This window comes from Salmo salar, chromosome 15 (assembly GCF_965601325.2).
Source record: "Salmo salar chromosome 15, fSalSal1, whole genome shotgun sequence".
In the NCBI taxonomy this organism is placed as follows: Eukaryota; Metazoa; Chordata; class Actinopteri; order Salmoniformes; family Salmonidae; genus Salmo; species Salmo salar.
Window position 1 is genome coordinate 54,729,779 of NC_138305.1, and position 24,284 is coordinate 54,754,062.

At 43.5% G+C, this 24,284-nt stretch overlaps 1 protein-coding gene across 1 annotated transcript; it reads left to right on the forward strand.

Annotated features, from left to right (window-relative positions):
• Positions 1 to 19,999: 19,999 nt before the first annotated feature.
• LOC123723823 (disks large-associated protein 2) lies at positions 20,000 to 24,050 on the forward strand. Its single transcript, XM_045695825.2, has 3 exons — positions 20,000 to 20,047; positions 21,715 to 21,879; positions 22,106 to 24,050. The coding sequence occupies exons 1-3, from the start codon at positions 20,000 to 20,002 to the stop codon at positions 22,319 to 22,321; spliced, it is 429 nt and encodes a 142-aa protein (XP_045551781.2). The 3' UTR covers positions 22,322 to 24,050.
• Positions 24,051 to 24,284: the final 234 nt, after the last annotated feature.

Consider the following 24,284-nt stretch of genomic DNA (forward strand, 5'->3'; position numbering starts at 1 on the left):
AGTGTCGAATGGAGCTTATCTATTATATTCTCCAGTAATTGCACGTTGGCCAATAGAACAGATGGTTGAGGCGGGTTACCCACCGCCGACGAATTCTCACAAGGCTCCCCGATCTCCGCCTCCTGTACCTCCGTCTTTTCTTCACGCGAATGATGGGGATTTGGGCCTGGTCTCGGAGAAACCGTATATCCTTCGTGTCTGACTCATTAAAGAAAAAATCTTTGTTCCGTTCGAGGTAGGTAATCGCTTTTCTGATATCCAGAAGCTTTTTTCGGCCACAAGAAATGGAAGCAGCAACATTATGTACAAAATAAGTTACAAAATGCGGAAAAACACACAAAATAGCAGAGTTGGTTAGTGTTGACACAAATACTATTTTCTTTTACTTAAATATTTTTTCTATTACATGGTGCCTGCATGGTACCTTTTATAAGATACATACATAAACTATCATTCCATTTGAGATGTCTTACACACATCTTTTCACATTCAAAACATACTCGAGATGTGCATGTAACCCAGAAAAAGTCCCTACATTTTTTATTATAGCTTTCATACAATAGCCACACATTTTGCTTCCATTTGTTTGTTATTTAAGCATGTCCTTAACTGTTTATTGTACCTTTTAACATTATTATTATTATTACTACTACAACTACTACCACTATTGGTACCATTGTTAGCATTCTTATTAACATTATAGTATTGGCATTTGTGTTTTACCTGGATCTCTTCTTGATTCAATCAATATTTATTTCAGTTTGCCTCAATGTTTTTATTTTATTGAATGAAAAGTGTCTTTGTAAGTAAGCAGCCTTGAGAGCCGGAACGACTCGTAGGCGCAAGAGCAAGAGCCTATATCCTGTTTCTTTAGCATGAGGCAGCTTATGTACAAGTACACTCCCTGGACAGGGCAAATCCTCATGAGATGCTGATCCGCAGCAAGGCAAACAAGTGACAAATCTTTGTTGCCATCAGATAGGATTAAACACAGTACTTCATATCCCTTACAAGTATGCCTACACCATTCCTGGTCTTTTTTAGGTGTACACCAAGGTCATTATAGTCATCTAAAACTGAAACTAAAAGAAAAAAAATCATAATAAATAAATAATTAAGAAACCCATTTGAAAACTGAATACTATAATGAAACTTTTATCTTTGTTTCCAAAACTAAATAAAATAAAGACCATCATAAATTATGTTCAGTTTGAGTTTTTTCTCTTCTTAACATTGGGCAAAAATCTAATGAGGTTTTGAAGCTTTTTTCAAAAGTATTTTCAAGCTGACAGGAGATTGTGATGTTTCAAATTGGCCTAGCTAGCTATCTATATATATATATATATATATATATATATATATATATATATATATATATATATATATATATTATATATATAGTTTTTTTTAACCTTTATTTAACTAGGAAATAGAGACTGCAACATTGTATCTGTCCCATTATGGCGTCTATAACCTCGTCCCCATACTCGAATTGCTGGCACATAGAGCCTGTTAACAGTGTGGGACTGTTAGGGACTAGGGCTGTTATGGTGACCGTATCACCGCCACACCGGCGGTCACGAGTCATGAAAGCAGCCAAATTCCAAGTGCATAGATAACATGTATTTTTTTTCCCCCCTGCCCCTGTTTTGAGACAGGTGCATGATAATGGTCCATAATAAATCAAAACAAATTTCACACATATATTACTTAGTATATGTAAAGACAAGATGAAATCAAGAACAGTCTGATGGGTGACAATATTATCCTATCACTTGTGAATGTTATATTATCCCTTGTGAATGATGCCCATCTTTTTCAAATCATAGTCACACACCTCATGTAGCCTAGCCCATAGGCCTATATGTTTGGATAAGGTTTGTATCACAACTAAAGTGGACAAATAACTTCTTAAAATTAATCACATGAATCTGCTTTACAATGGGTGTAGAGCCTAACTGGCACACAGAGCATTCGGAAAGTTTCCAGACCCCTTGACTTTTTCCACATTTTGTTACACTACATCCTTATTCGAAAACAGATTAAATAAATGTTTTTCCTCATCAATTTACACACAATGCCTCATAATAAAAAAGCAAAAACAGGTTTACCTTATTTACATATGTATTTGGACCTTTTGCTATGAGACTCGAAATTGAGCTCAGGTGCATCCTGTTTCCATTGACCATACTTGAGATGTTTACAACATGATCGTAGTCCACCTGTGGTAAATTCTATTGATTGGACATGATTTGGAAAGGCACACACCTGTCTATATAAGGTCCCACAGTTGACAGTGCATGTCAGAGCAAAAAACAAACCATGAGGTCGAAAGGAATTGTCCGTAGAGCTCCGAGACAGGATTGTGTTGAGGCACAGATCTGGGGAAGGGTACCAAAAAATGTCTGCAGTATTGAAGGTCCCCAAGAACACAGTGGCCTCCATCATTCTTAAATGGAAGCCACTAAGACACTTCCTAGAGCTGGCTGCCTGGCCAAACTGGGCAATCAGGGCAGGGAGGTGACCAAGAACCCGATGGTCACTCTGACAGAGCTCCAGAGATCCTCTGTGGAGATGGGTGACCTTCCAGAAGGACAACCATCTGTGCAGCATTTCTCCAATCAGGCCTTTACGGTAGAGTGGCCAGACGTAAGCCAATCCTCAGTAAAAGGCACATGACAGCCCGCTTGCAGTTTGCCAAAAGGCACCTAAAGGAGTCTCAGACCATGAGAAACAAGATTCTCTGGTCTGATGAAACCAAGATTGAACTCTTTGGCCTGAATGCAAAGCGTCATGTCTGGAGGAAACCTGGCACCATACCTACGGTGAAGCATGGAGGTGGCATAATCATGCTGTGTGGATGTTTTTCAGTGGCAGGGACTGGGAGACTAGTCAGGATCGAGGGAAATATGAATGGCGCAATGTACAGAGAGATCCTTGATGATAACCTGCTCTCAAAACCTGCCCATAGGACCTCACGCTGGATGTCCTTGAGTGGCCCAGCCAGAGCGTAGAACTGAACCAGATCGAACATCTCTGGAGAGACCTGAAAATAGCTGTGCAGTGACGCTCCGCACCCAACTTGACAGAGCTTGAGAGGATCTGCAGGGAAGAATGGGAGAAACTCCCCAAATGCAGGGGTGCCAAGCTTGTAGCATCATACCCAAGAAGACTCAAGGCTGTAATCTCTGCCAAAGGTGCTTCAACAAAGTACTGATTAAAGGGTCAGAATACTTATGTAAATGTGATATTTCAGTTTTTATATTTAATACATGTGCAAACATTTCAGAAAACCTGTTTTTGCTTTGTCATTATGGGGTATTGTGTGTAAATTGATGATTTTTTAAATTGATTTATTATTATTTTCGAATAAGGCTGTAATGTTACAAAATGTAGAAAAAGTCCAGTGGTCTGAATACTTTCCCGAATCCACTATACACATCTTTATTGAACACCTTATCCGGTGACGTCACAACCTTTTATGCTTGTTGCCCTACTGTCAACATCCCAGCCGGACACAAAAAAGTAGCTAGCTAGTGAGATGGAGAACGCAGAGGTTATTTTTAATGAGTACATTTTGCAAGTGGCTAGTTCTATCTATCTTCACTAAAAGCACTGCAAAGGTTTTGCTTGTAAACTTTGGTTTCAAATCGTAACATTCTGAGAAAGAGTTTGATATTTCAGGATTGGCTCGCATACCCAAACTCGTGATTTGTTGGGAGAGTTGTCTGTCTGAATTTTACAAAATGTCCAAGAGAATCCAACATCCTCCCCAGAACTATTGCTGTTGCTCTACTGTAGGTCTGGAATGTCCTAGACTACTAGCTATCACTAGCTAACGGGGAAAAATAGAACACATACATGGCTATTAGCCTCCCATGCATAAGCTACTTTCTCTTCCTAACACTAAAACTGAAACTAAATAATAAACTGAATAAAAACAAATAAATCAATTTGGAAAACGAACTAAAACTTTACTGAATAAAAAATAATAGAAATAAAAACAAATATAGAAACAAAACTATAATAACCTTGGTGTACATTCATTACAGATTGGAAAATGTGTTTTCATTTCAACACTTTATTACGTCTGCAAAGCGAACTAGCTACTGTGTGAACATTGTTGTAAACCTGAAGCTTTGTTGGTGATGCAAAGCAAATTATCACTTTTGCCTGCATCTTATACTGTTCTTAAACCATTGTTTTTGAATTTGCATTAACTTTACACTGCTACTGACTGCAACTAAGGACTTGATAGAACAGAAGATATCAATCTACAAGTGACACAGAGACATGGATAATCTGAAGAGTATCCACAGCGCAGTACTCCAGTGCAGAAGCAAAGATTAGGGAGGTTTTCTCAAGTACATTGTACATTGTTGAAACACTTATCCAGCCCATTGATTTGTAAAGGTTTGTTGTTATATTCCATACATGAAAGGTTAGTCCACTTTGCATCCATGGGGGCATCACCACTGTATGTATATATGTATGTGACTATGGAAAACATGGTTGTTTTTCTTCTTTCAACTGAAAGAGGATCCAAATCACCAGATCTTTAGCTCAGAAAACACGCAGTAGTGGAGTCAGCTGGACCATAACGGACCGTTGTCATCCTCGAACCTGTCCTCTATCGAGTTTGTCATCTATCCAACCGTCTATCCATCTTTCCCTCCATCCATTCATTAATCCACTCCATTCACTTTGGCATAGCAACTATCATACGCAGTACAATTAGCATACAGTCTAATATACACTCTTAGAAAAAAAGGGTTCCAAATGGGTTTTTTGGCTGTCCCCATAGGAAAAGCCTTTTTGGTTCCAGGTAGCTCTTTTGGGTTCCATGTAGAACCCTATGTGGAAAGGATTCTAACTGGAACCAAAAAGGGTTCGTCAAAGGGTTCTCCTATGGTGACCCTTTAGGTTCTTGATAGCACCCTTTTTTTCTGCGTGTACCATTAGTTGAATTTATGTAGTATTCATTTGACACTTTTTGTAAGAAAAGCAATACTTTCCTGCTCTTTTGGCCTTTGTTTGTTAAGGTTAGGAACAAATGACATGTATTGTGTATGTAGGTCTGTGCAGGGTTTTATTGTTCACCATTTCTCTCATCTGAATTGGTCCCATTATTTCAGCATGATGAATACCCGTAGCCCACTGCTTGTGCTCGAGCTGCTGCCCCCATGCTCATGTTGCTTGTCAGCCATCCCATAACATTACACCAGTTCCATCCTGACCTTAGGAAGATAACCTTCCCTCCAGCCTTACCGCCAGTCATAGTCCACGGCTATGGCAGGGGACCGCACATGGCTCGAATGGAGGGAGGTGAATGGACCGCCAGGAAACAAACGAAAAGGTCTGAGAGTTCCTCTGGACAGAGAAAAGGAGTCAAAGGCAGACTGACCCGTCAGAATATGCTAGACAGAACAAATACAAGATATTGTATAAGAAATACTTTTCATTTAGTTGCCTTTATACCATGTAGCTACTCTGTAACTATTTACTAGAGTGTAATTTTACTTTGCACTGGTACACTAACTATAGACACGCCTGTAGACAATGATTTAATTGAATCTCTAATTAATTGCAACTGTGTAGTTAAAGCTAGCTACTGTAATTACACATAGAAATAGAAATCAATCAACATTTTATCCTTGCTACTTGATGTTATGTAATAAGGAATCAAAGGTCATGGGAAATGAAGAACACAATTTCCCCCACATGAAAATGGTAGATTTACTGTAAATGGTAGATTTACTTGTTTTATGAATTCACACCCTCATACGAAGATTAAAATGATGAACATTTCCCCCAAAATGTAAACCTTTCAGCTAAGTTAATATGAGGCACTGTTCAGTAGGCATCACAGCATGTGTTGACCGTGTTGTGTTAGCTGTCCCTAGGAGTATGAGACTGACTGACCGACCGACGGATAGATTAATAGACAGATAGAGAAATTAGATCCTTTGTTGCGACTTCCAGGCTACCTTTCTGTAGTGTAAATGAGCTACTCTGTCTCTGTCCTCGCAGGCCCGCTTTGTCTAATTTGCTCTATCGCCTTGCTGTCTGAACCTCATGGCCCTCTCTAGATCTAAACACAACTGCAACTTCTTGACAGATCTTGTTCCAGTTCAATTTCATGTTCATGTGGTGTTTGCCTGGTAGACTAGTTAATTGAATGTTTGATTTATATGTCTGTCTTCTTTCTCTTTATTTGTCCTCCCTCTAACATATTTTTTTGTTGTTTAGTCAACCCCATTTGCAATCTTCATTATAAGTTGTTGTTTTTGTACACATCTATTTAGTCCCTCTCTTCTTTTATATTTTATTTGCTCATTCACATTTAGCTTTTTGTAGATGCCTCATTACCTATAATCTACCTCTACATTTATTTGTATATTTACTCATGTATTTATTTGTATCTGATTTTATTTATTTCATTTTATATTTTATTTAACCCTTATTTAACTAGGCAAGTCAGTTAAGAACCAATTCTTATTCACAATAACGGCCTACCAGGGAACAGTCGGTTAGCTGCCTTGTTCAGGGGCAGAACGACATATTTTTACCTTGTCAGCTTGGGGATTCGATCCAGCAACCTTTCGGTGAATTGCCCAATGCTCAAACCACTAGGCTATCTGCCGCCCCTGATTATGTTAATTAGCCTGCCTCATCTCTTGTGTTTACTTTCTCATATTTGCCTATTTGTCTATGTGGTGCGCATCAGGGCATAGTTCTATGTACTACAAGGTTATTAGATGATACCGCATGTTTTCTCTCCGCTGTGTAATCATGACTGTTCAGCACAGTCTAATACCTGTGGTTCCACCAGTCATAACTGAAAACAATCTCTGACACTGCTGTGTGAATGTTCTTGTTGTGGTTGGGAACACAGCAAACGTTGAAAACTGTGGACCATCCCAGCACTGTAATGTCCACATCTTTGTTTGTTGTTGATTGACCAAATATCATGATCAATTAGAAGAAATGTATGTGTATATCATGTGAAATGTGTCTGCGACTCTCGCTTGACTGTGATCCTGATACGAGTGTTGGCCAGAGGCATGGTAGGTACTGTTATAGTCAGATGAACTATATGTGAAGGAGTCTCTCCTGTCCCTCCATTTCCCTTACTAACTTGTGTTGCCTACTATTTTCAGGTATCCAGTTTCGCCTCCCTTCTTCCTGCAGTGTGGACCGAGCCAATCCACCTCCAGGTAAAAAAAAGTCCTCATCACCTTTACCAACATTGCGAAACTGTCAGTCTTTGAATTATGGGTGACCCGAGGAACCCTGGAGTTCCTCAAGGAACCATTGCAGTCAATAGGTTCATATTGACACCTTTGGTTAATTGAGAGTTCTTGGAGGAACCTTTAATGATTCAGTGTAGCAAAGAGTTCCTGGAGGGACCTTTTTGCTGGTGTGTGTGGAGCACTTTGAATTTATGGTAAATCTGTAGATTGTCTGCTCTACAGATTATCTACAGACTATCAGTGACATTTATCTATCTACTAACCCTAGCTCTAACCCTAACCTTAAGCCTTATCCTAGCACAAAACTTAACCCTAACCCTCATTCTAAACCTAACCCTAACTGTAACCTTAGTAATCAGTTGTTTATCAACAGATAGTTTGTTGATAGTATGCCCATCTGTAGAGCATCTCAAATAAATCTTCACGCCACGCCAATAAGATACCCCTCCAATCTTCTGAGAGGCCCTTCCCATTATTAAAAAGGTTCCAGTTTGAACCTTTACACAGGGGTTCCTCGATTAACATTTCTAGAGGGGTTCCTCGAGGAACCTTTTTGAACCAACAGTGGCAATCTTTTGAACTCCAAAAGGTTCTTCAAGGTTCCTTTACTTCTTAGAGTGCTGTGTAAGGAGAGGCCTATGACAGACACATCTCCTTTCAAGGAGCTCTCTAACCCAGACTCTTTGACTGACCTCAGCAACTCCATCTACAGCCTTCCCACCGGCTGTTGGCTATAACACACCTCCCGAATACAGAGAGAGACTCACATAGTTCCTGCCTGTCAAGCTGCAGTGCAAAGTCGCCAGGCACACAGGGTTTGTCTGTCTGCTTTCTGTAGGGAGGCAAGAAGGCAATATGGCGTCTCTTGCAGGATACAATTGTTGTGCATTTTCAAAGAGGCTGTTGCCTACAGAGTATCCAAATCCACTCAGGTTGAATAGGAGGCTGTTTATTAAAAAGTCTGAGTTTCACACTTCTTGAATGGCTTTGAAGCAGCACACAATTAAAGCTCAGGGATAGAAATGTAAAGTTGAATGCTGTCTATGACTGTGTCGCCCATCCTACTCAATTTGGTATCCACCGAGAAAAAAATAAAAATACAACCCTTTCAAGATGGAATAAATCCATCTAAAGTGAGAGTATATGCAGAGTTGTATCACATCTAATGACTAATTAGATCCATCAAATGATGTGCTTGTTAAAATTGTAAATGGATTAAGTTCAAGTATTCCTTGATTTTATACGAGTAGTATAATTATGTCAAAGATGTGTCAATCAGCTGCCGGCAGGGGGGTGGTGTGTGTGTGTGTGTGTGTGTGTGTGGTGTGTGTGTGTGTGTGTGTGCGTGTGTGCGTGTGCGCGTATGTGTGACCTTAAAAGGACTAGGGAGGTTTTTCAATATTGTGTTTTTTTTGAATGGGTGAATGTTTTAGTGGGCGGATGAACACATGAACAAATGAATGCCTGAATAAATATACCTGAGGACTATTGAGTTCCCCAGTTACACAACCTATTTGTGATGAAGTCTATTTTTGACACGGCAATGAATCACAGCCTTTTTTCTCCCTCAATGACTCATCCAACAGTTTCGTAAAATAGTGGTTTAGAAATTCTCCATGTCAATGTCACAGTCCACAGGGCCATCAGCATGCTGCAGTCTTTTTGAAACTGGTGTGTTTAATGATGAATGCAGTATCTGGGACTCCAGTACAAGAACTCCCATGTGCTGTTCCTTTCATCCTGTTAACTGTCATTATTTGTAGTACTGTATTCTGGATGTGCTGAAAATGTGCTGTTATTAACAGAGAGGTTTGAAACTGTCTTTCTTATTGGTCTATTAACTAATTTACCGCATGGTGATGTCACCATGGAAGGCCAAAACTCCCTCCCACCAAAACAGGCAGAAATGTCAGGCAGGCTGTTCAAACAGGTCTTACACTAAAAGAGTATTATCATAATTTTCACAATTTCATGGTATTATTCCAACCTCATCGTGTGGAAATATACACTGCTCAAAAAATAAAGGGAACACTTAAACAACACAATGTAACTCCAAGTCAATCACACTTCTGTGAAATCAAACTGTCCACTTAGGAAGCAACACTGATTGACAATAAATTTCACATGCTGTTGTGCAAATGGAATAGACAACAGGTGGAAATTATAGGCAATTAGCAAGACACCCCCAATAAAGGAGTGGTTCGGCAGGTGGTGACCACAGACCACTTCTCAGTTCCTATGCTTCCTGGCTGATGTTTTGGTCTTTTTTGAATGCTGGCGGTGCTTTCACTCTAGTGGTAGCATGAGACGGAGTCTACAACCCACACAAGTGGCTCAGGTAGTGCAGCTCATCCAGGATGGCACATCAATGCGAGCTGTGGCAAGAAGGTTTGCTGTTTCTGTCAGCGTAGTGTCCAGAGCATGGAGGCGCTACCAGGAGACAGGCCAGTACATCAGGAGACGTGGAGGAGGCCGTAGGAGGGCAACAACCCAGCAGCAGGACCGCTACCTCTGCCTTTGTGTAACAGTGTAGGTTCCGTCCCTCTCTTCGCCCCAACCCGGGCTCGAACCAGGGACCCTTGCACACATCAACAACTGACACCCCACGAAGCATCGTTACCCATCGCGCCACAAAAGCCGCGGCCCTTGCAACGCAAGGGGAAACCCTACTTCAAGTCTCAGAGCGAGTGACGTCACTGATTGAAACGCTATTAGCGCGCACCACCGCTAACTAACTAGCCATTTCACATAGGTTACATTTGTGCAAGGAGGAGCAGGAGAAGCACTGCCAGAGCCCTGCAAAATGACCTCCAGCAGGCCACAAATGTGCATGTGTCTGCTCAAACGGTCAGAAACAGACTCCATGAGGGTGGTATGAGGGCCCGACATCCACAGGTGGGGGTTGTGCTTACAGCCCAACACCGTGCAGGACGTTTGGCATTTGCCAGAGAACACCAAGATTGGCAAATTCACCACTGGTGCCCTGTGCTCTTCACAGATGAAAGCAGGTTCACACTGAGCACATGACAGACGTGACAGAGTCTGGAGACGCCGTGGAGAACGTTTTTCTGCCTGCAACATCCTCCAGCATGACCGGTTTGGCGGTGGGTCAGTCATGGTGTGGGGTGGCATTTCTTTGGGGGGCCGCACAGCCCTCCATGTGCTCGCCAGAGGTAGCCTGACTGCCATTAGGTACCGAGATGAGATCCTCAGACCCCTTGTGAGACCATATGCTGGTGCGGTTGGCCCTGGGTTCCTCCTAATGCAAGACAATGCTAGACCTCATGTGGCTGGAGTGTGTCAGCAGTTCCTGCAAGAGGAAGGCATTGATGCTATGGACTGGTCCGCCCGTTCCCCAGACCTGAATCCAATTGAGCACATCTGGGACATCATGTCTCGCTCCATCCACCAACGCCACGTTGCACCACAGACTGTCCAGGAGTTGGCGGATGCTTTAGTCCAGGTCTGGGAGGAGATCCCTCAGGAGACCATCCGCCACTTCATCAGGAGCATGCCCAGGCGTTGTAGGGAGGTCATACAGGCACGTGGAGGCCACACACACTACTGAGCCTCATTTTGACTTGTTTTAAGGACATTACATCAAAGTTGGATCAGCCTGTAGTGTGGTTTTCCACTTTAATTTTGAGTGTGACTCCAAATCCAGACCTCCATGGGTTGATAAATTGGATATTTATTGATTATTTTTGTGTGATTTTGTTGTCAGCACATTCAACTATGTAAAGAAAAAAGTATTTAATAAGATTATTTCTTTCATTCAGATCTAGGATGTGTTGTTTAAGTGTTCCCTTTATTTTTTTTAGCAGTATATTTCCTCATTGCCTACAGGACTAAGTTAGCCTGGTTATAATTCATAAGGAATCTGGTAGAAACATCTTCTCACCTTTGTCTAACATAGCTTGTTAGATATAACTATGCTTTTTTAAACAATTATATGAGGCTATCATAATTAAAAGTTCATATCAAGCAACTGCATTTAATAGCATTGAAGCAATGGTACTCTAGCTGTATGAGCCCAGCCTGTGAAGTAGGCATACTGTAGCTCCTTGCTGCTAGCCCTTTTCTGATGTGAGGTCCATCTGGATTAAGATCACATTCTCATTTGCACTTGAAAGAAGGGTTGCTACCCATAATCCTCCACTGCACAGAAGGAGCTATAGCCTGTAAACACTGGGCTTATTAACCTGAAAGAAGCATCAGTGTCGAGTGTTCATCTCTGTGGCAGTAAAAAAAAAAAAACATCCTCTCAAAGAGTTTCCCCTTTCTTCTGTTCTGTGTCCCCAGTGTCCTTGTGATGCATTTAACATAATCCCCTCATCACTCCGCCATTCGCTTTCATCATTCACTGTAGTAGCATATGTACTCAGGTGCACTGGGCCACCTTGCTGTGAGAACTCTCGCCCCATCTTTCAGTATTATATTATCATCCTCCATTCTCTCCCCTTCAGAACCTCTGCTTTACAATAACTCCTCTTCCACTCGCTCCTCTCCCTGCTTGCTCTCCAGCGGTGACGCACACACCTAGCTATAAGGCAAAGACGCCCCCGCCTGTGCCACCTCGCGCCACCTCCAAGCCCCTCATCTCGGTGACAGCCCAGAGCAGCACAGATTCCACCCAGGACGCCTACCACGAGGGGAGGCACCCGCGGGGGAGTATCCTGTGGGCACCGGACGGTCTGGGCGGCTCGGGTCGAACCCTCTACAACTCCACCGACAGCCTGGACAGTGCCAAGGCGGTGACGTTGGCCATGGAGACAGCGGCGGGCAAGCGGCACGCCTCCACGGGCAGCCACAGCTCCGTGCAGACATGTGACAAGGCGGTGCTCGTGTCCAAGGCTGAGGAATACCTCAAAACACCACGCTCTTCCATAGGGATTCAGGTAAGACAAGTTCATACATACACACATATGCTCATACACACACACATTATGCTTAGATACACACATGTTGATGGTCTAGTCCCATATGGCCGACCCAGGACGTGAATCCTTTCTCACAACAGCACATTGTGCCTGCAGTGAAGCGCACTAACACACCTCTAGTCACTGTCTCCACTCCCCATGACAGCTGATGTTAGACCAAGACACACACAAACATACGCGCACACACGCACATTCATTAAAAACCGTTCACACTGAGAAGTATAACATATATTATATCAACGATGTCGCTCTTGCTGCGGGTGATTCCCTGATCCACCTCTACGCAGACGACACCATTCTGTATGCATCTGGTCCTTCTTTGGACACTGTGTTAACTAACCTCCAAACGAGCTTCAATGCCATACAACACTCCTTCCGTGGCCTCCAACTGCTCATAAACGCTAGTAAAACCAAATGCATGCTTTTCAACCGTTCACTGCCCGCACCCGCCCGCCCGCCCGACTAGCATCACTACTCTGACTTTGAATATGTGGACAACTACAAATACCTAGGTGTCTGGCTAGACTGTAAACTCTCCTTCCAGACTCATATTAAACATCTCCAATCCAAAATGAAATCTAGAATCGGCTTCCTATTTTGCAACAAAGCCTCCTTCACTCACGCCACAAAACATTCCCTCGTAAAATAGCTTCCAATACTCTGCTCAGCAAACTGGATGCAGTCTATCACAGTGCCATCCGTTTCGTCACCAAAGCCCCTTATACCACCCACCACTGCGACCTGTATGCTCTAGTCGGCTGGCCCTCGCTACATATTCGTCGCCAGACCCACTTGCTCCAGGTCATCTATAAGTCTATGCTAGATAAAGCTCCGCCTTATCTCAGCTCACTGGTCACGATAACAACACCCACCTGTAGCACGCGCTCCAGCAGGTATATCTCACTGGTCGTCCCCAAAGCCAACACCTGCTTTGGCTGCCTTTCCTTCCAGTTCTCTGCTGCCAGTGACTGGAACGAATTGCAAAAATCGCTGAAGCTGGAGACTTATATTTCCCTTACTAACTTTAAACATCAGCTATCTGAGCAGCTAACCGATCGCTGAAACTGTACATAGCCCACCCAATCTACCTACCTCATCCCCATATTGTTTTTATTTACTTTTCTGCTCTTTTGCACACCAGTATTTCTACTTGCACATCATCATCTGCTCATCTATCACTCCAGCGTTAATTTGCTAAACTGTAATTACTTCGCTACTATGGCCTATGTATTGCCTTACCTCCTCACGCCATTTGAACACACTGTATATAGACTGTCTTTTTTTCTATTGTGTTATTGACTGTACCCTTGTTTATTCCATGTGTAACTCTGTGTTGTTGTTTGTGTCACACTGCTTTGCTTTATCTTGGCCAGGTCGCAGTTGTAAATGAGAACTTGTTCTCAACTAGCTTACCTGGTTAAATAAAGGTGAAATAAACAGTAGCCATCTCACACTGACCCAATGGGACCCTGACCAATAAGGATTAATGACCGCACAGCTCTACAGCCACTGGCCAGCCCAGAGAGCCCAGGCAGCACTCAGCTCAATATCACACACACACACACACACACACACACACACACACACACACACACACACACACACACACACACACACACACACACACACACACACACATCACCTCAAGATGACTAATAGAGTCGAATAACATTAGAGGAAAATGTTGATGATGATTGTTTATCGGCGTAATTCAATTTGATCACGTTATCTATTTTACACAGGCAACAAATCAAACTAATGAAAGAAATTTAATTACATTTACTAATGACTCAAAGTATTTTCTGGACGCCGGCTGCGGCAGCTTGTGAACATGTTTTACACATTCTCATGGCCTCTGAATTGATATGAAACACATCATATAGCATTAATGTAACCGTTTAAACCGCTCATTTCCCTTTCATGCCAAGATTCTGTCTCTTTTGCGATGCAGTTTCTCAAGGGGTAGATAGAAACCGATGCCTCGTCACCATCATCTTCATCAACCTCATCATCAATATCAGCAGAATAACCTCCAGTTCAGCACCATATTAATATAGGTCATCGCATCTGGTGTGATTAGTTATGTACTATAAAGTACTCATTGACATTTTATTCCATACTCAACTTTTTCAACGTCATTATTTTTAAGCACTGGGACTGTACTGTTGAGGGTGTGTGTGTGTGTGTGTGTGTGTGTGTGTGTGTGTGTGTGTGTGTGTGTGTGTGTGTGTGTGTGTGTGTGTGTGTGTGTGTGTGTGTGTGTGTGTGTGTGTGTGTGTGTGTGTGTGTGTGTGTGTGTGTCTGTGTCTGTGTCTGTGTCTGTGTGTAAAGTGAGCGATGCGTTGGGGATATAGAGAGGGACCGGCCCATAAACACCATCACACTCAGGGAGACAATCCTTTGCTCAGGATATAGGGGTCTCAGGACAAACACCGGCCTCTCTGTCTCTCTTGTCTCTCTCAGTCTCTGTATATATAGTATAGATCACTATAGTTTACTAAGCACTCTCATTGATGTTCAGTTAGTGTAGTAGTAAAGTAGTTCACCCATGATACTATAATAAAGATGTTACTGACATTGACATGTGTTATTGTTTACGATCAAATTGGTATTTACCAGGTGGAGACAGCGACAGACTCCGAGTCGGAGAGCAAAGGGCTTCCTCAGTACCATTCTGTGGGCACCCAGGTGGAGGATGACAAACGGTACGCACACAGGAAATGGAAACAGACAATACAACCGCTGCAGTTTGCCCTCTGACCTTTTACAGCAGCAGTTGATCATCTCCCTCTGGGTCCTGATTGCACTAAATCAATATTTATCGATGTTGTGAAACTTATATTGCACATGTTCTGTTGAATTAATTGTTTTCTGTATACAGCGCCTTTGGAAAGTATTCAGACCCCTTGATTTTTTCCAAATTTTATGTTACAGCCTTATTCTAAAGTTGATTACATAGTTTTTTCCACTCATCAATCTACACACAATATCCCATAAAGACAAAGCAAAAACAAGTTTTTAGAAATGTTTGCTAATTTATAATAATATTTTTTTTTAAATGAAATATTACATTTACTTAAGTATTCAGACACTTTATTCAGTACTTTGTTGAAGCACCTTTGGCAGCGATTACAGCCTCGAGTCTTCTTGGGCATGATGCTACAAGCTTGGCACACCTGTATTTGAGGAGTTTCTCCCATTCTTCTCTGCAGATCCTCTCAAGCTCTGTCAGGTTGGATGGAGAGCGTTGCTGCACAGCTATTTTCAAGTATCTCCAGAGATGTTTGATCGGGTTCAAGTCTAGGCTCTGGCTGTGCCACTCAAGGACATTCAGAGACTTGTCTTGGCTGTGTGCTTAGGGTCATTGTCCTGCTAGAAGGTGAACCTTCACCCCAGTCTGAGGTCCTGAGCGCTCTGGAGCAGGTTTTCATCAAGGATCTCTCTGTACTTTGCTCCGTTCATCTTTGCCTCGATCCTGACTAGTCTCCCAGTCCCTACCACTGAAAAACATCCCCACAGCATGATGCTGTCACCACCATGCTTCGCTGTAAGGATGGTGCCAGGTTTCTTCCAGACGTGACCCTTGGCATTCAGGCCAAAGGGTCTTTAGTTTCATCAGACCACTGAATCTTGTTTCTCATGGTCTGAGAGTCTTTAGGTGCCTTTTGGCAAACTCCAAGCGGGTTGTCATGTGCCTTTTACTGAGGAGTGGCTTCCACTCTACCATAAAGGCCTGATTGGTGGAGTGCTGCACAGATAGTTGTCCTTCTGGAAGGTTCTCCCATCTCCACAGAGGAACTCTAGAGCTCTGTCAGAGTGACCATCGGGTTCTTGGTCACCTCCCTGACCAAGGCCTTTCTCCCCCCATTTGCTCATTTGGGCCGAGCGGCCAGCTCTAGGAAGAGTCTTGTTAGTTTCAAATTCCATTTAAGAATGATGGAGGGCACTGTGTTATTGGGGACTTCTAATGCTGCAGAAATGTTTTGATACCCTTTCCCAGATCTGTGCCTCGACACAATTCTTTCTCGGAGCTCTACCGACAATTCCTTCGACCTCATAGCTTGGTTTTTGCTCTGACATGCACTGTCAACTGTGGGACCTTTTATAGACAGCCTTTCCAAGTCATGTCCAATCAATTGAATTTACCACAGGTGGCTTCCAATGAATTTGTACAAACATCTCAAGGATGATCAATGAAAACCTGAGCTCAATTTTGAGTCTCATAGCAAAGGGTCTGTATACTTATGTAAATAAGGTATTTCTGTTTTTTAATTTTGATAGATTCGCAAAAAAATCTAAAAACCTGTTTTCGCTTCGTCATTATGTGGTACTGTGTGTAGATTTCTGAGGTTGTTTTTTCATTTAATCAATTTTAGAAAGTGGCTGTAACGTAACACAATTTGGAAAAAGTCAAGGGGTCTGTATACTTTCCAAAGGCACTGTATACTGTTTCTCTGAATGAGTTCATCAATATACACTGCTCAAAAAAATAAAGGGAACACTTAAACAACACAATGTAACTCCAAGTCAATCACACTTCTGTGAAATCAAACTGTCCACTTAGGAAGCAAATCTGATTGACAATAAATTTCACATGCTGTTGTGCAAATGGAATAGACAACAGGTGGAAATTATAGGCAATTAGCAAGACACCCCCAATAAAGGAGTGGTTCTGCAGGTGGGGACCACAGACCACTTCTCAGTTCCTATGCTTCCTGGCTGATGTTTTGGTCACTTTTGAATGCTGGCGGTGCTTTCAGTCTAGTGGTAGCATGAGACGGAGTCTACAACCCACACAAGTGGCTCAGGTAGTGCAGCTCATCCAGGATGGCACATCAATGCGAGCTGTGGCAAGAAGGTTTGCTGTGTCTGTCAGCGTAGTGTCCAGAGCATGGAGGCACTACCAGGAGACAGGCCAGTACATCAGGAGACATGGAGGAGGCCGTAGGAGGGCAACAACCCAGCAGCAGGACCGCTACCTCTGCCTTTGTGCAAGGAGGAGCACTGCCAGAGCCCTGCAAAATGACCTCCAGCAGGCCACAAATGTGCATGTGTCAGCTCAAACGGTCAGAAACAGACTCCATGAGGGTGGTATGAGGGCCCGACGTCCACAGGTGGGGTTTGTGCTTACAGCCCAACACCGTGCAGGACGTTTGGCATTTGCCAGAGAACACCATGATTGGCAAATTCGCCACTGGCGCCCTGTGCTCTTCACAGATGAAAGCAGGTTCACACTGAGCACGTGACAGACGTGACAGAGTCTGGAGACGCCATGGAGAACGTTCTGCTGCCTGCAACATCCTCCAGCATGACCAGTTTGGCGGTGGGTCAGTCATGGTGTGGGGTGGCATTTCTCCATGTGATCGCCAGAGGTAGCCTGACTGCCATTAGGTACCGAGATGAGATCCTCAGACCCCTTGTGAGACCATATGCTGGTGCGGTTGGCCCTGCGTTCCTCCAAATGCAAGACAATGCTAGACCTCATGTGGCTGGAGTGTGTCAGCAGTTCCTGCAAGAGGAAGGCATTGATGCTATGGACTGGCCCGCCCGTTCCCCAGACCTGAACCCAATTGAGCACATCTAGGACATCATGTCTCGCTCCATCCACCAACGCCACGTTGCACCACAGACTGTCCAGGAGTTGGCGGATGCTTTAGTTCAGGTCTGGGAGGAGATCCCTCAGGAGACCATCCGCCACCTCATCAGGAGCATGCCCAGGCGTTGTAGGGAGGTCATACAGGCACGTGGAGGCCACACACACTACTGAGCCTAATTTTGACTTGTTTTAAGGACATTACATCAAAGTTAGATCAGCCTGTAGTGAGGTTTTCCACTTTAATTTTGAGTGTGACTCCAAATCCAGACCTCCATGGGTTGATAAATTGGATATTTATTGATTATTTTTGTGTGATTTTGTTGTCAGCACATTCAACTATGTAAAGAAAAAACTATTTAATAAGATTATTTCATTCATTCAGATCTAGGATGTGTTATTTTAGTGTTCCCTTTATTTTTTTGAGCAGTATATTTATGTTTTCTCTCTCTTTGGATCCATATATTATTCTTCTAATCTATTTATTATTCTCAGTATACATATATTTGTATGTGTGTGTCTCCCTCAGGCATGGCAGGTTCAAGCGCTCCAACAGCGTGACGACGGCCGTACAAGCTGACATGGAACTAGAGGGCTTCCCCACCATGGAGGACAAGGGCCTGCAGTTCGGAGGGGGCTTGGGCTTCCGCGGGGGCCACTCGGAGCCTAGCACGCCCACCCAGTACGGGGCTGTCCGCACCGTCCGCACCCAGGGCCTTTTCAGCTACCGGGAGGACTACCAGCGCTCCTCCAGTGGACCGCCCAGCCCGCAGCCCGAGTCGTGGTTGACAGAGCCCTCTCTGGAGGGGGTAGAGACGGGCCGGGTGTCCCCCCTCCGCAGGGATGGCAGCTGGTTCATGCAGCTCCTCCATAATGAAACTAAGAGGATGGAGGGATGGTGTAAAGACATGGAGAGGGAGGCGGAAGAGCATGACCTGTCGGAGGAGAGTGAGTTTCTGACGCTGCAGCATAGAGGCATGTACTGGCTCTATAGTCCCTAAGGCAGGGGCTGTTCATATTCTAATGCATTTGTTTCTCAATGCATTCACTGATAACCATTTAGAATTGAATGGGCAAAGTCATGTTTGGATGGAAATGTAATACAACCAACAAGTGTTACTAACACGTTTGCTTTGCTAATGAATACCTGTCCAGCATTTTGATTCTTGATGCAGTGGACAGGTTTGAGTGAGATAACACTGGTGCGTAGCCAAAGAGCTCTGTTTTCATGTCATCCAACAAATGTAAACGTCTGGAGTTTGCTAAACGCCATTGGCATTTAATTGTAACCGGTGCTGTGGTCAAATGACATGAAAATAGAGCTCTTTGGCAGCGCACACCAGTGATGGGTTTGGTATTGAAATAAGGATGCATAAGCAGGAGAGAACCCCATACCTACTGTAACATATGGTGGTGGATCTTTGATGTTATGGAGCTACTTTGCTTCCACTGGTACTGGGGCCCTTGTCAAGGTCAACGGCATCATGTACTTTACCCAGTACCAGGACATTTTAGCCAAAAACCTGGTTGCCTCTGCCAGGAAGCTGAAGCTTGGACGTGCATGAATCTACCAGCAAGACAATAACCCCAAGCACACATCAAAATGGCCATCTCAGTCTCCTGACCCCATTTAAAACCTATGGTTTGAAATGAAGATGGCAGGGCCATAAGCGCAGACAAAATATATCAAGGATCTGGAAGGATTCTGTAAGGAGGAATGGTCCAAGATCCCTCCCAATGTGTTCTCCAATCTCATAAAACATTTTAGAAAAAGCCCCAGTGCTGTTTTCCTTGCAAGGTGAGGTATTGAAAACATTGAAAACAGGGGTGCCAATTATTTCACCCCTATCGTTTTGAGAGAAAAAAAGATGACTTGTTAAACAAAATCTCTTTCTCTGAGAAATGGTAGGAAAAAATCTATAATTTTCAAATGTTTTGGAGCATACGATATAGCTCAGTATTTGTATTATTTATTTTATGGTATTTTTTTGCCTGACTGTATATTTACAGAATTAAGAGTCTAATCTCACTCCATATGTGCATGTCTCTGTCTCTCTGTCTCTCTGCTCTCTCTCTCTCTCTCTCTCTCTCTCTCTCTCTCTCTCTCTCTCTCTCTCTCTCTCTCTCTCTCTCCCTCCCTCTCTCTCTCTCTCTGTGTGTGTCCTCCAGTCCTAGGGAAAATCCGAAGTGCTGTGGGCAGCGCACAGCTCCTCATGTCTCAAAAATTCCAGCAGTTCTACTGGCTGTGTCAGCAGAATCTGGTAAGTGCCCTAAAATACTATAATAGACCATGGCGGGTGTACCATGATGGGTGTACCATGACGTGCGTGTGTGCGTGGGTGGTGTGTGTGTGAGAACATATGCATGCATACATCAGTGTTGTGTATTAAATGAAACCTTATATCTCACGTTCTCACTGTTGATGACTTACTGACAGCACATAGGGCTTGGTAAGTGCTGTGCCTGAAGCTGCACTGACTGGCTGCTTCCAGAAATAGCTGTCCCAATTGACATCGAAACAGGCCTTCTGCTTGTACTGACCCCCCACAGTAAGCGGAAGAAGAATAACAATAGGAAACTGAGGTGTCTATGTTCACACCATTCATTAATACAGAGAGACAGACTTTCAATGGGTTTTGAATAACGAACCTTCTGCCCTCTCTCATCACTCACCCCAAACGTAGTCGAGAAGTTTTCACATTTTCGTAAGACCTCATTTTAATTACCCACCAAATGTCAACCTGCATTAGTTACTGTAGGGCTAGTCTCAGAAGACACACAAATACAGTTTCCAGAGCTATACTCTTTGTTAAGTTCCTTTTTGAGAGAGACTGTGCTCAAATGATCCTTCACTTGCCATTTCTTCACACAATACAGACATTTCTTAAATGAAAAAAAGCAAAGAGTTTGTGAGAGGAGGGGCTTTAATGACCCTTCTCTCTTGCTGTAGCGTGATTGTTTTTTGTGTCTGATGACTATGATACCTTAAAGCCGGTGTTTTGCTCTCTTTCTGAGGGGCCGTGGGCTCTCTATCTGCGTTCCCTCTGAGATAATGGGATGATGGATGAAGTCCCACATTTACTGTGACAGGGCTTAGATTGCCCTGAGCCTCTCAAACGTGTCCCAATGACTAGTACCCCTACCAGAGAGAGAGAGATCACTACCCCTAGCATAACCCCATATCACAACCGTAACGACTGTGTGGGGGGTGGTGGAGGAGGTGGGGTCGTGTGTATGTGTGTATGTGTGTGTGTGTGTGTGTGTGTGTGTGTGTGTGTGTGTGTGTGTGTGTGTGTGTGTGTGTGTGTGTGTGTGTGTGTGTGTGTGTGTGTGTGTGTGTGTGTGTGTGTGTGTGTGTGTGTGTGTGCGTGCATGTAAGTGCACGTGTTTGTGTCATCTGGACAGCGCAAGTGGTCAGTAACACAAATGTCAATGTCGAACCTGTTCAGGCATGCAGCACACCATGTTGCATTTGTGTGCTGAGTCATTGCCAACCTTTATGTGTAATTATGCGTTGAATGTTTACAGAAACAGATAAGTGGGAGTGATGAATGCTCTTTTATAGTGTAGAACGCCACATGGATGTAGCCTTGATTTGCTCCATGAAATGGAGCTCATGGCTGGCAAAAGGACATGAAATACATCTGTTATTTAAAGAGTTAAGGAGGACATCTAGTGGTTGGACAGTTTACAGGAGGGGGTTTGCAGGTGTTGGAAGATGCAATAACTGGTGATGTAACACAAGCATTTAAAAATCCCAATTATAGTCTATAACAGTTATGACTATACCAGATATACTTTTCATGAAATGCAAACAGACACACGTTCTCATGGTCACTGAGGTATTGATAACTATATAAAATGTTCTCCCTCCCCCACCTTTCACTTTTCCGGTCACCCCCCTTCCCTGCCACCCTTCACCCCTCAGGACCCCAGCGCCATGCCCCGCCCCACCTCTCAGGACCTGGCCGGATTCTGGGACCTGCTGCAGCTCTCCATCGACGACGTCACTGCCAAGTTTGACGAGCTGCAGGAAATCAAGAGCAACGAGTGGAGGCCCTTGGAGAGCCCCGAGAAGAAGACGCCATTACAGGTATGTTAATGGAGTTGTTACCCTTGCTTAGCTGTATAGCATTTCACAGCTAGCAAACTGGACTGTGGAGGTGTATTGTCTAATGGTATTGGCCAATGATTACTCATTTTTGTTTTATCCTGCCCTTATTCAGAAAAATACGTGGCTCAAATCTCTCATTCTCTCTCTCTCACTCTCTCATTCTCTCTCTCTCATTCTCTTTATCTCTCATTCACTCTCTATAAAGGAGAGGAAGTGGCCTCCCCCGCTGCCAAAGAGGCCTCCGAAGGGGCGTGGCGGCGTGATGCGGGAGCGCTCTCTGGACCTGCAGGACCGCCAGCGTCAGGAGGCCCGGCGCCGCCTCATGGCAGCTAAGCGGGCGGCTTCCTTCAGACAGAACTCAGCCACAGAGCGGGCGGACAGCATCGAGATCTACATCCCCGAGGCCCAGACCCGCCTTTGAGGTCCAAGCATTTACCCCTCTAGCCTGACCCCGACCCCAGCTCTGCCCCCTTCCGGCCCCCATACCCCAGACCCAGCCTGTGGGTTTCACCCAGACTCCTTCCTCCCTCTTTCTTGTCTCTGTGTCTCTCACTTTCACTTCTCACTGTTTCTCTCCATCTATTGCCCTTCTTCTGATGTCCTCTCCCCTTTAAGACGGAGGTAATATTCACCACCCCTCCACCCCATTATAATGAGCTGCTACTACACCCTCCCCTTTAACCGAACTGATCCACCATCACAATTATATTTGGCTAATTACAAGCAAAATGATTATTTTCTATACTGTAACAAATTCTCTTGTTGGAAATGTATTCATCCCCCCCAAGAGCTTTCGCATTGCCATCATGTATTATGAGCCTCTGGGTAAAGTAAGGGTAATATCAGTATTTTCCCACCGTGTTCAAAAGGAATCACAAAGTGCAACTTTTCTATGGAGAATCTCACCAGCATCAGTGGTCTTGGGCTAAATCACCCTGTGCGGAGACTACTACTCCCCAGTGGTAGCACAGAGGTGGTGATGACTCACTGTCAAGATAGAAGTCTGGAAATCTCTCCCCCATGTTTGTGGGTTGTCAGTCAAAGTGGGGGGAATATGTCATGTGATTGATCAACACCTGCTATTGAAATACCTCAGTCTTGCAGTGGGCACTCTAGGGTAAAAACCATAGACATAGAATTCAAATCTATTTCTATGGGGTCTATTCTATTTCTATGGTAGAGACCAAGGAGTAGTCATCACATCTGATATGGTTGCACAGCATCCTGGGTATAGTAGTTCCGTTGTTATTCTTGGGACTTACTCACACCACTTTTTACCAGGCTTGCTGCTGCAGCCACTGCCTAACATTGCTGAGACATGGGATGTGAAAAAGACATGCAGTAGTACCCCAGCTAGCACATTTAGTTCCTTGGAAGTTGTGGGACAGAAGTTTTTGGTTTCCAATTGATTCTGGGAACAAAGCCATAAGTTTCCTGATCGGTAAAACTGAACGTTTTTAAAACGTTCTGGGAATGTACATTTTTAGGTTGCACGGAGGTTCTGAGAACCTTTTACTATGGTTCCCTGAAAGTTTTCCTGGGAGGTTTTATTAACGTTCTGAGAATGGAAATTATAGGTTATTTGAAGGTGATCAAATAACGTTCTGAGAACATTCTCTAAATTTTGTGAATGTTCTGAACTAAATATAAACGTTATTTTGAGGTTTTTGAATCACTTAAAAATTTCACTGAACGTTTCAATAAGACTGCTAGCTTAACTGTTTTGAACTCCAAGCAGAGATAGGACACATGGAAATGAATCATGCAAACACATTTATTTTTTATTTTGGCACAGCGGCAGTGAGATTCAAACCTATGATCTTCTGTTCTCTGTCCATGGAATTAGTTCACTGCGACAGCAGAATGGAGCTACAGTAGCATGCCATGTTTTTTAAACTCATACAAAGCTGTTAATTTTAGTATATTCCAACAGACCCCATTTCAAAGGAAACTCATTAAGATGAGAGTGCCCAATTATTGGGCACAGCCAATACACCTGAACACACTAAAGAAGAAAGAGGATAGAGAGAGTTTTGTTGACACTGAGAATGGATGTTCAGTGAGGGAAAAAAGTATTTGATCCCCTGCTGATTTTGTACGTTTGCCCACTGACAAAGAAATGATCAGTCTATAATTTTAATGGTAGGTTTATTTGAACAGTGAGAGACAGAATAACAACAAAAAACTAGAAAAACGCACGTCAAAAATGTTATAATTGATTTGCATTTTAATGAGGGAAATAAGTATTTGACCCCCTCTCAATCAGAAAGATTTCTGACTGCCAGGTGTCTTTTATACAGGTGTCTTTTATACACACTCTTAAAGGGAGTGCTCCTAATCTCAGCTTGTTACCTGTATAAAAGACACCTGTCCACAGAAGCAAT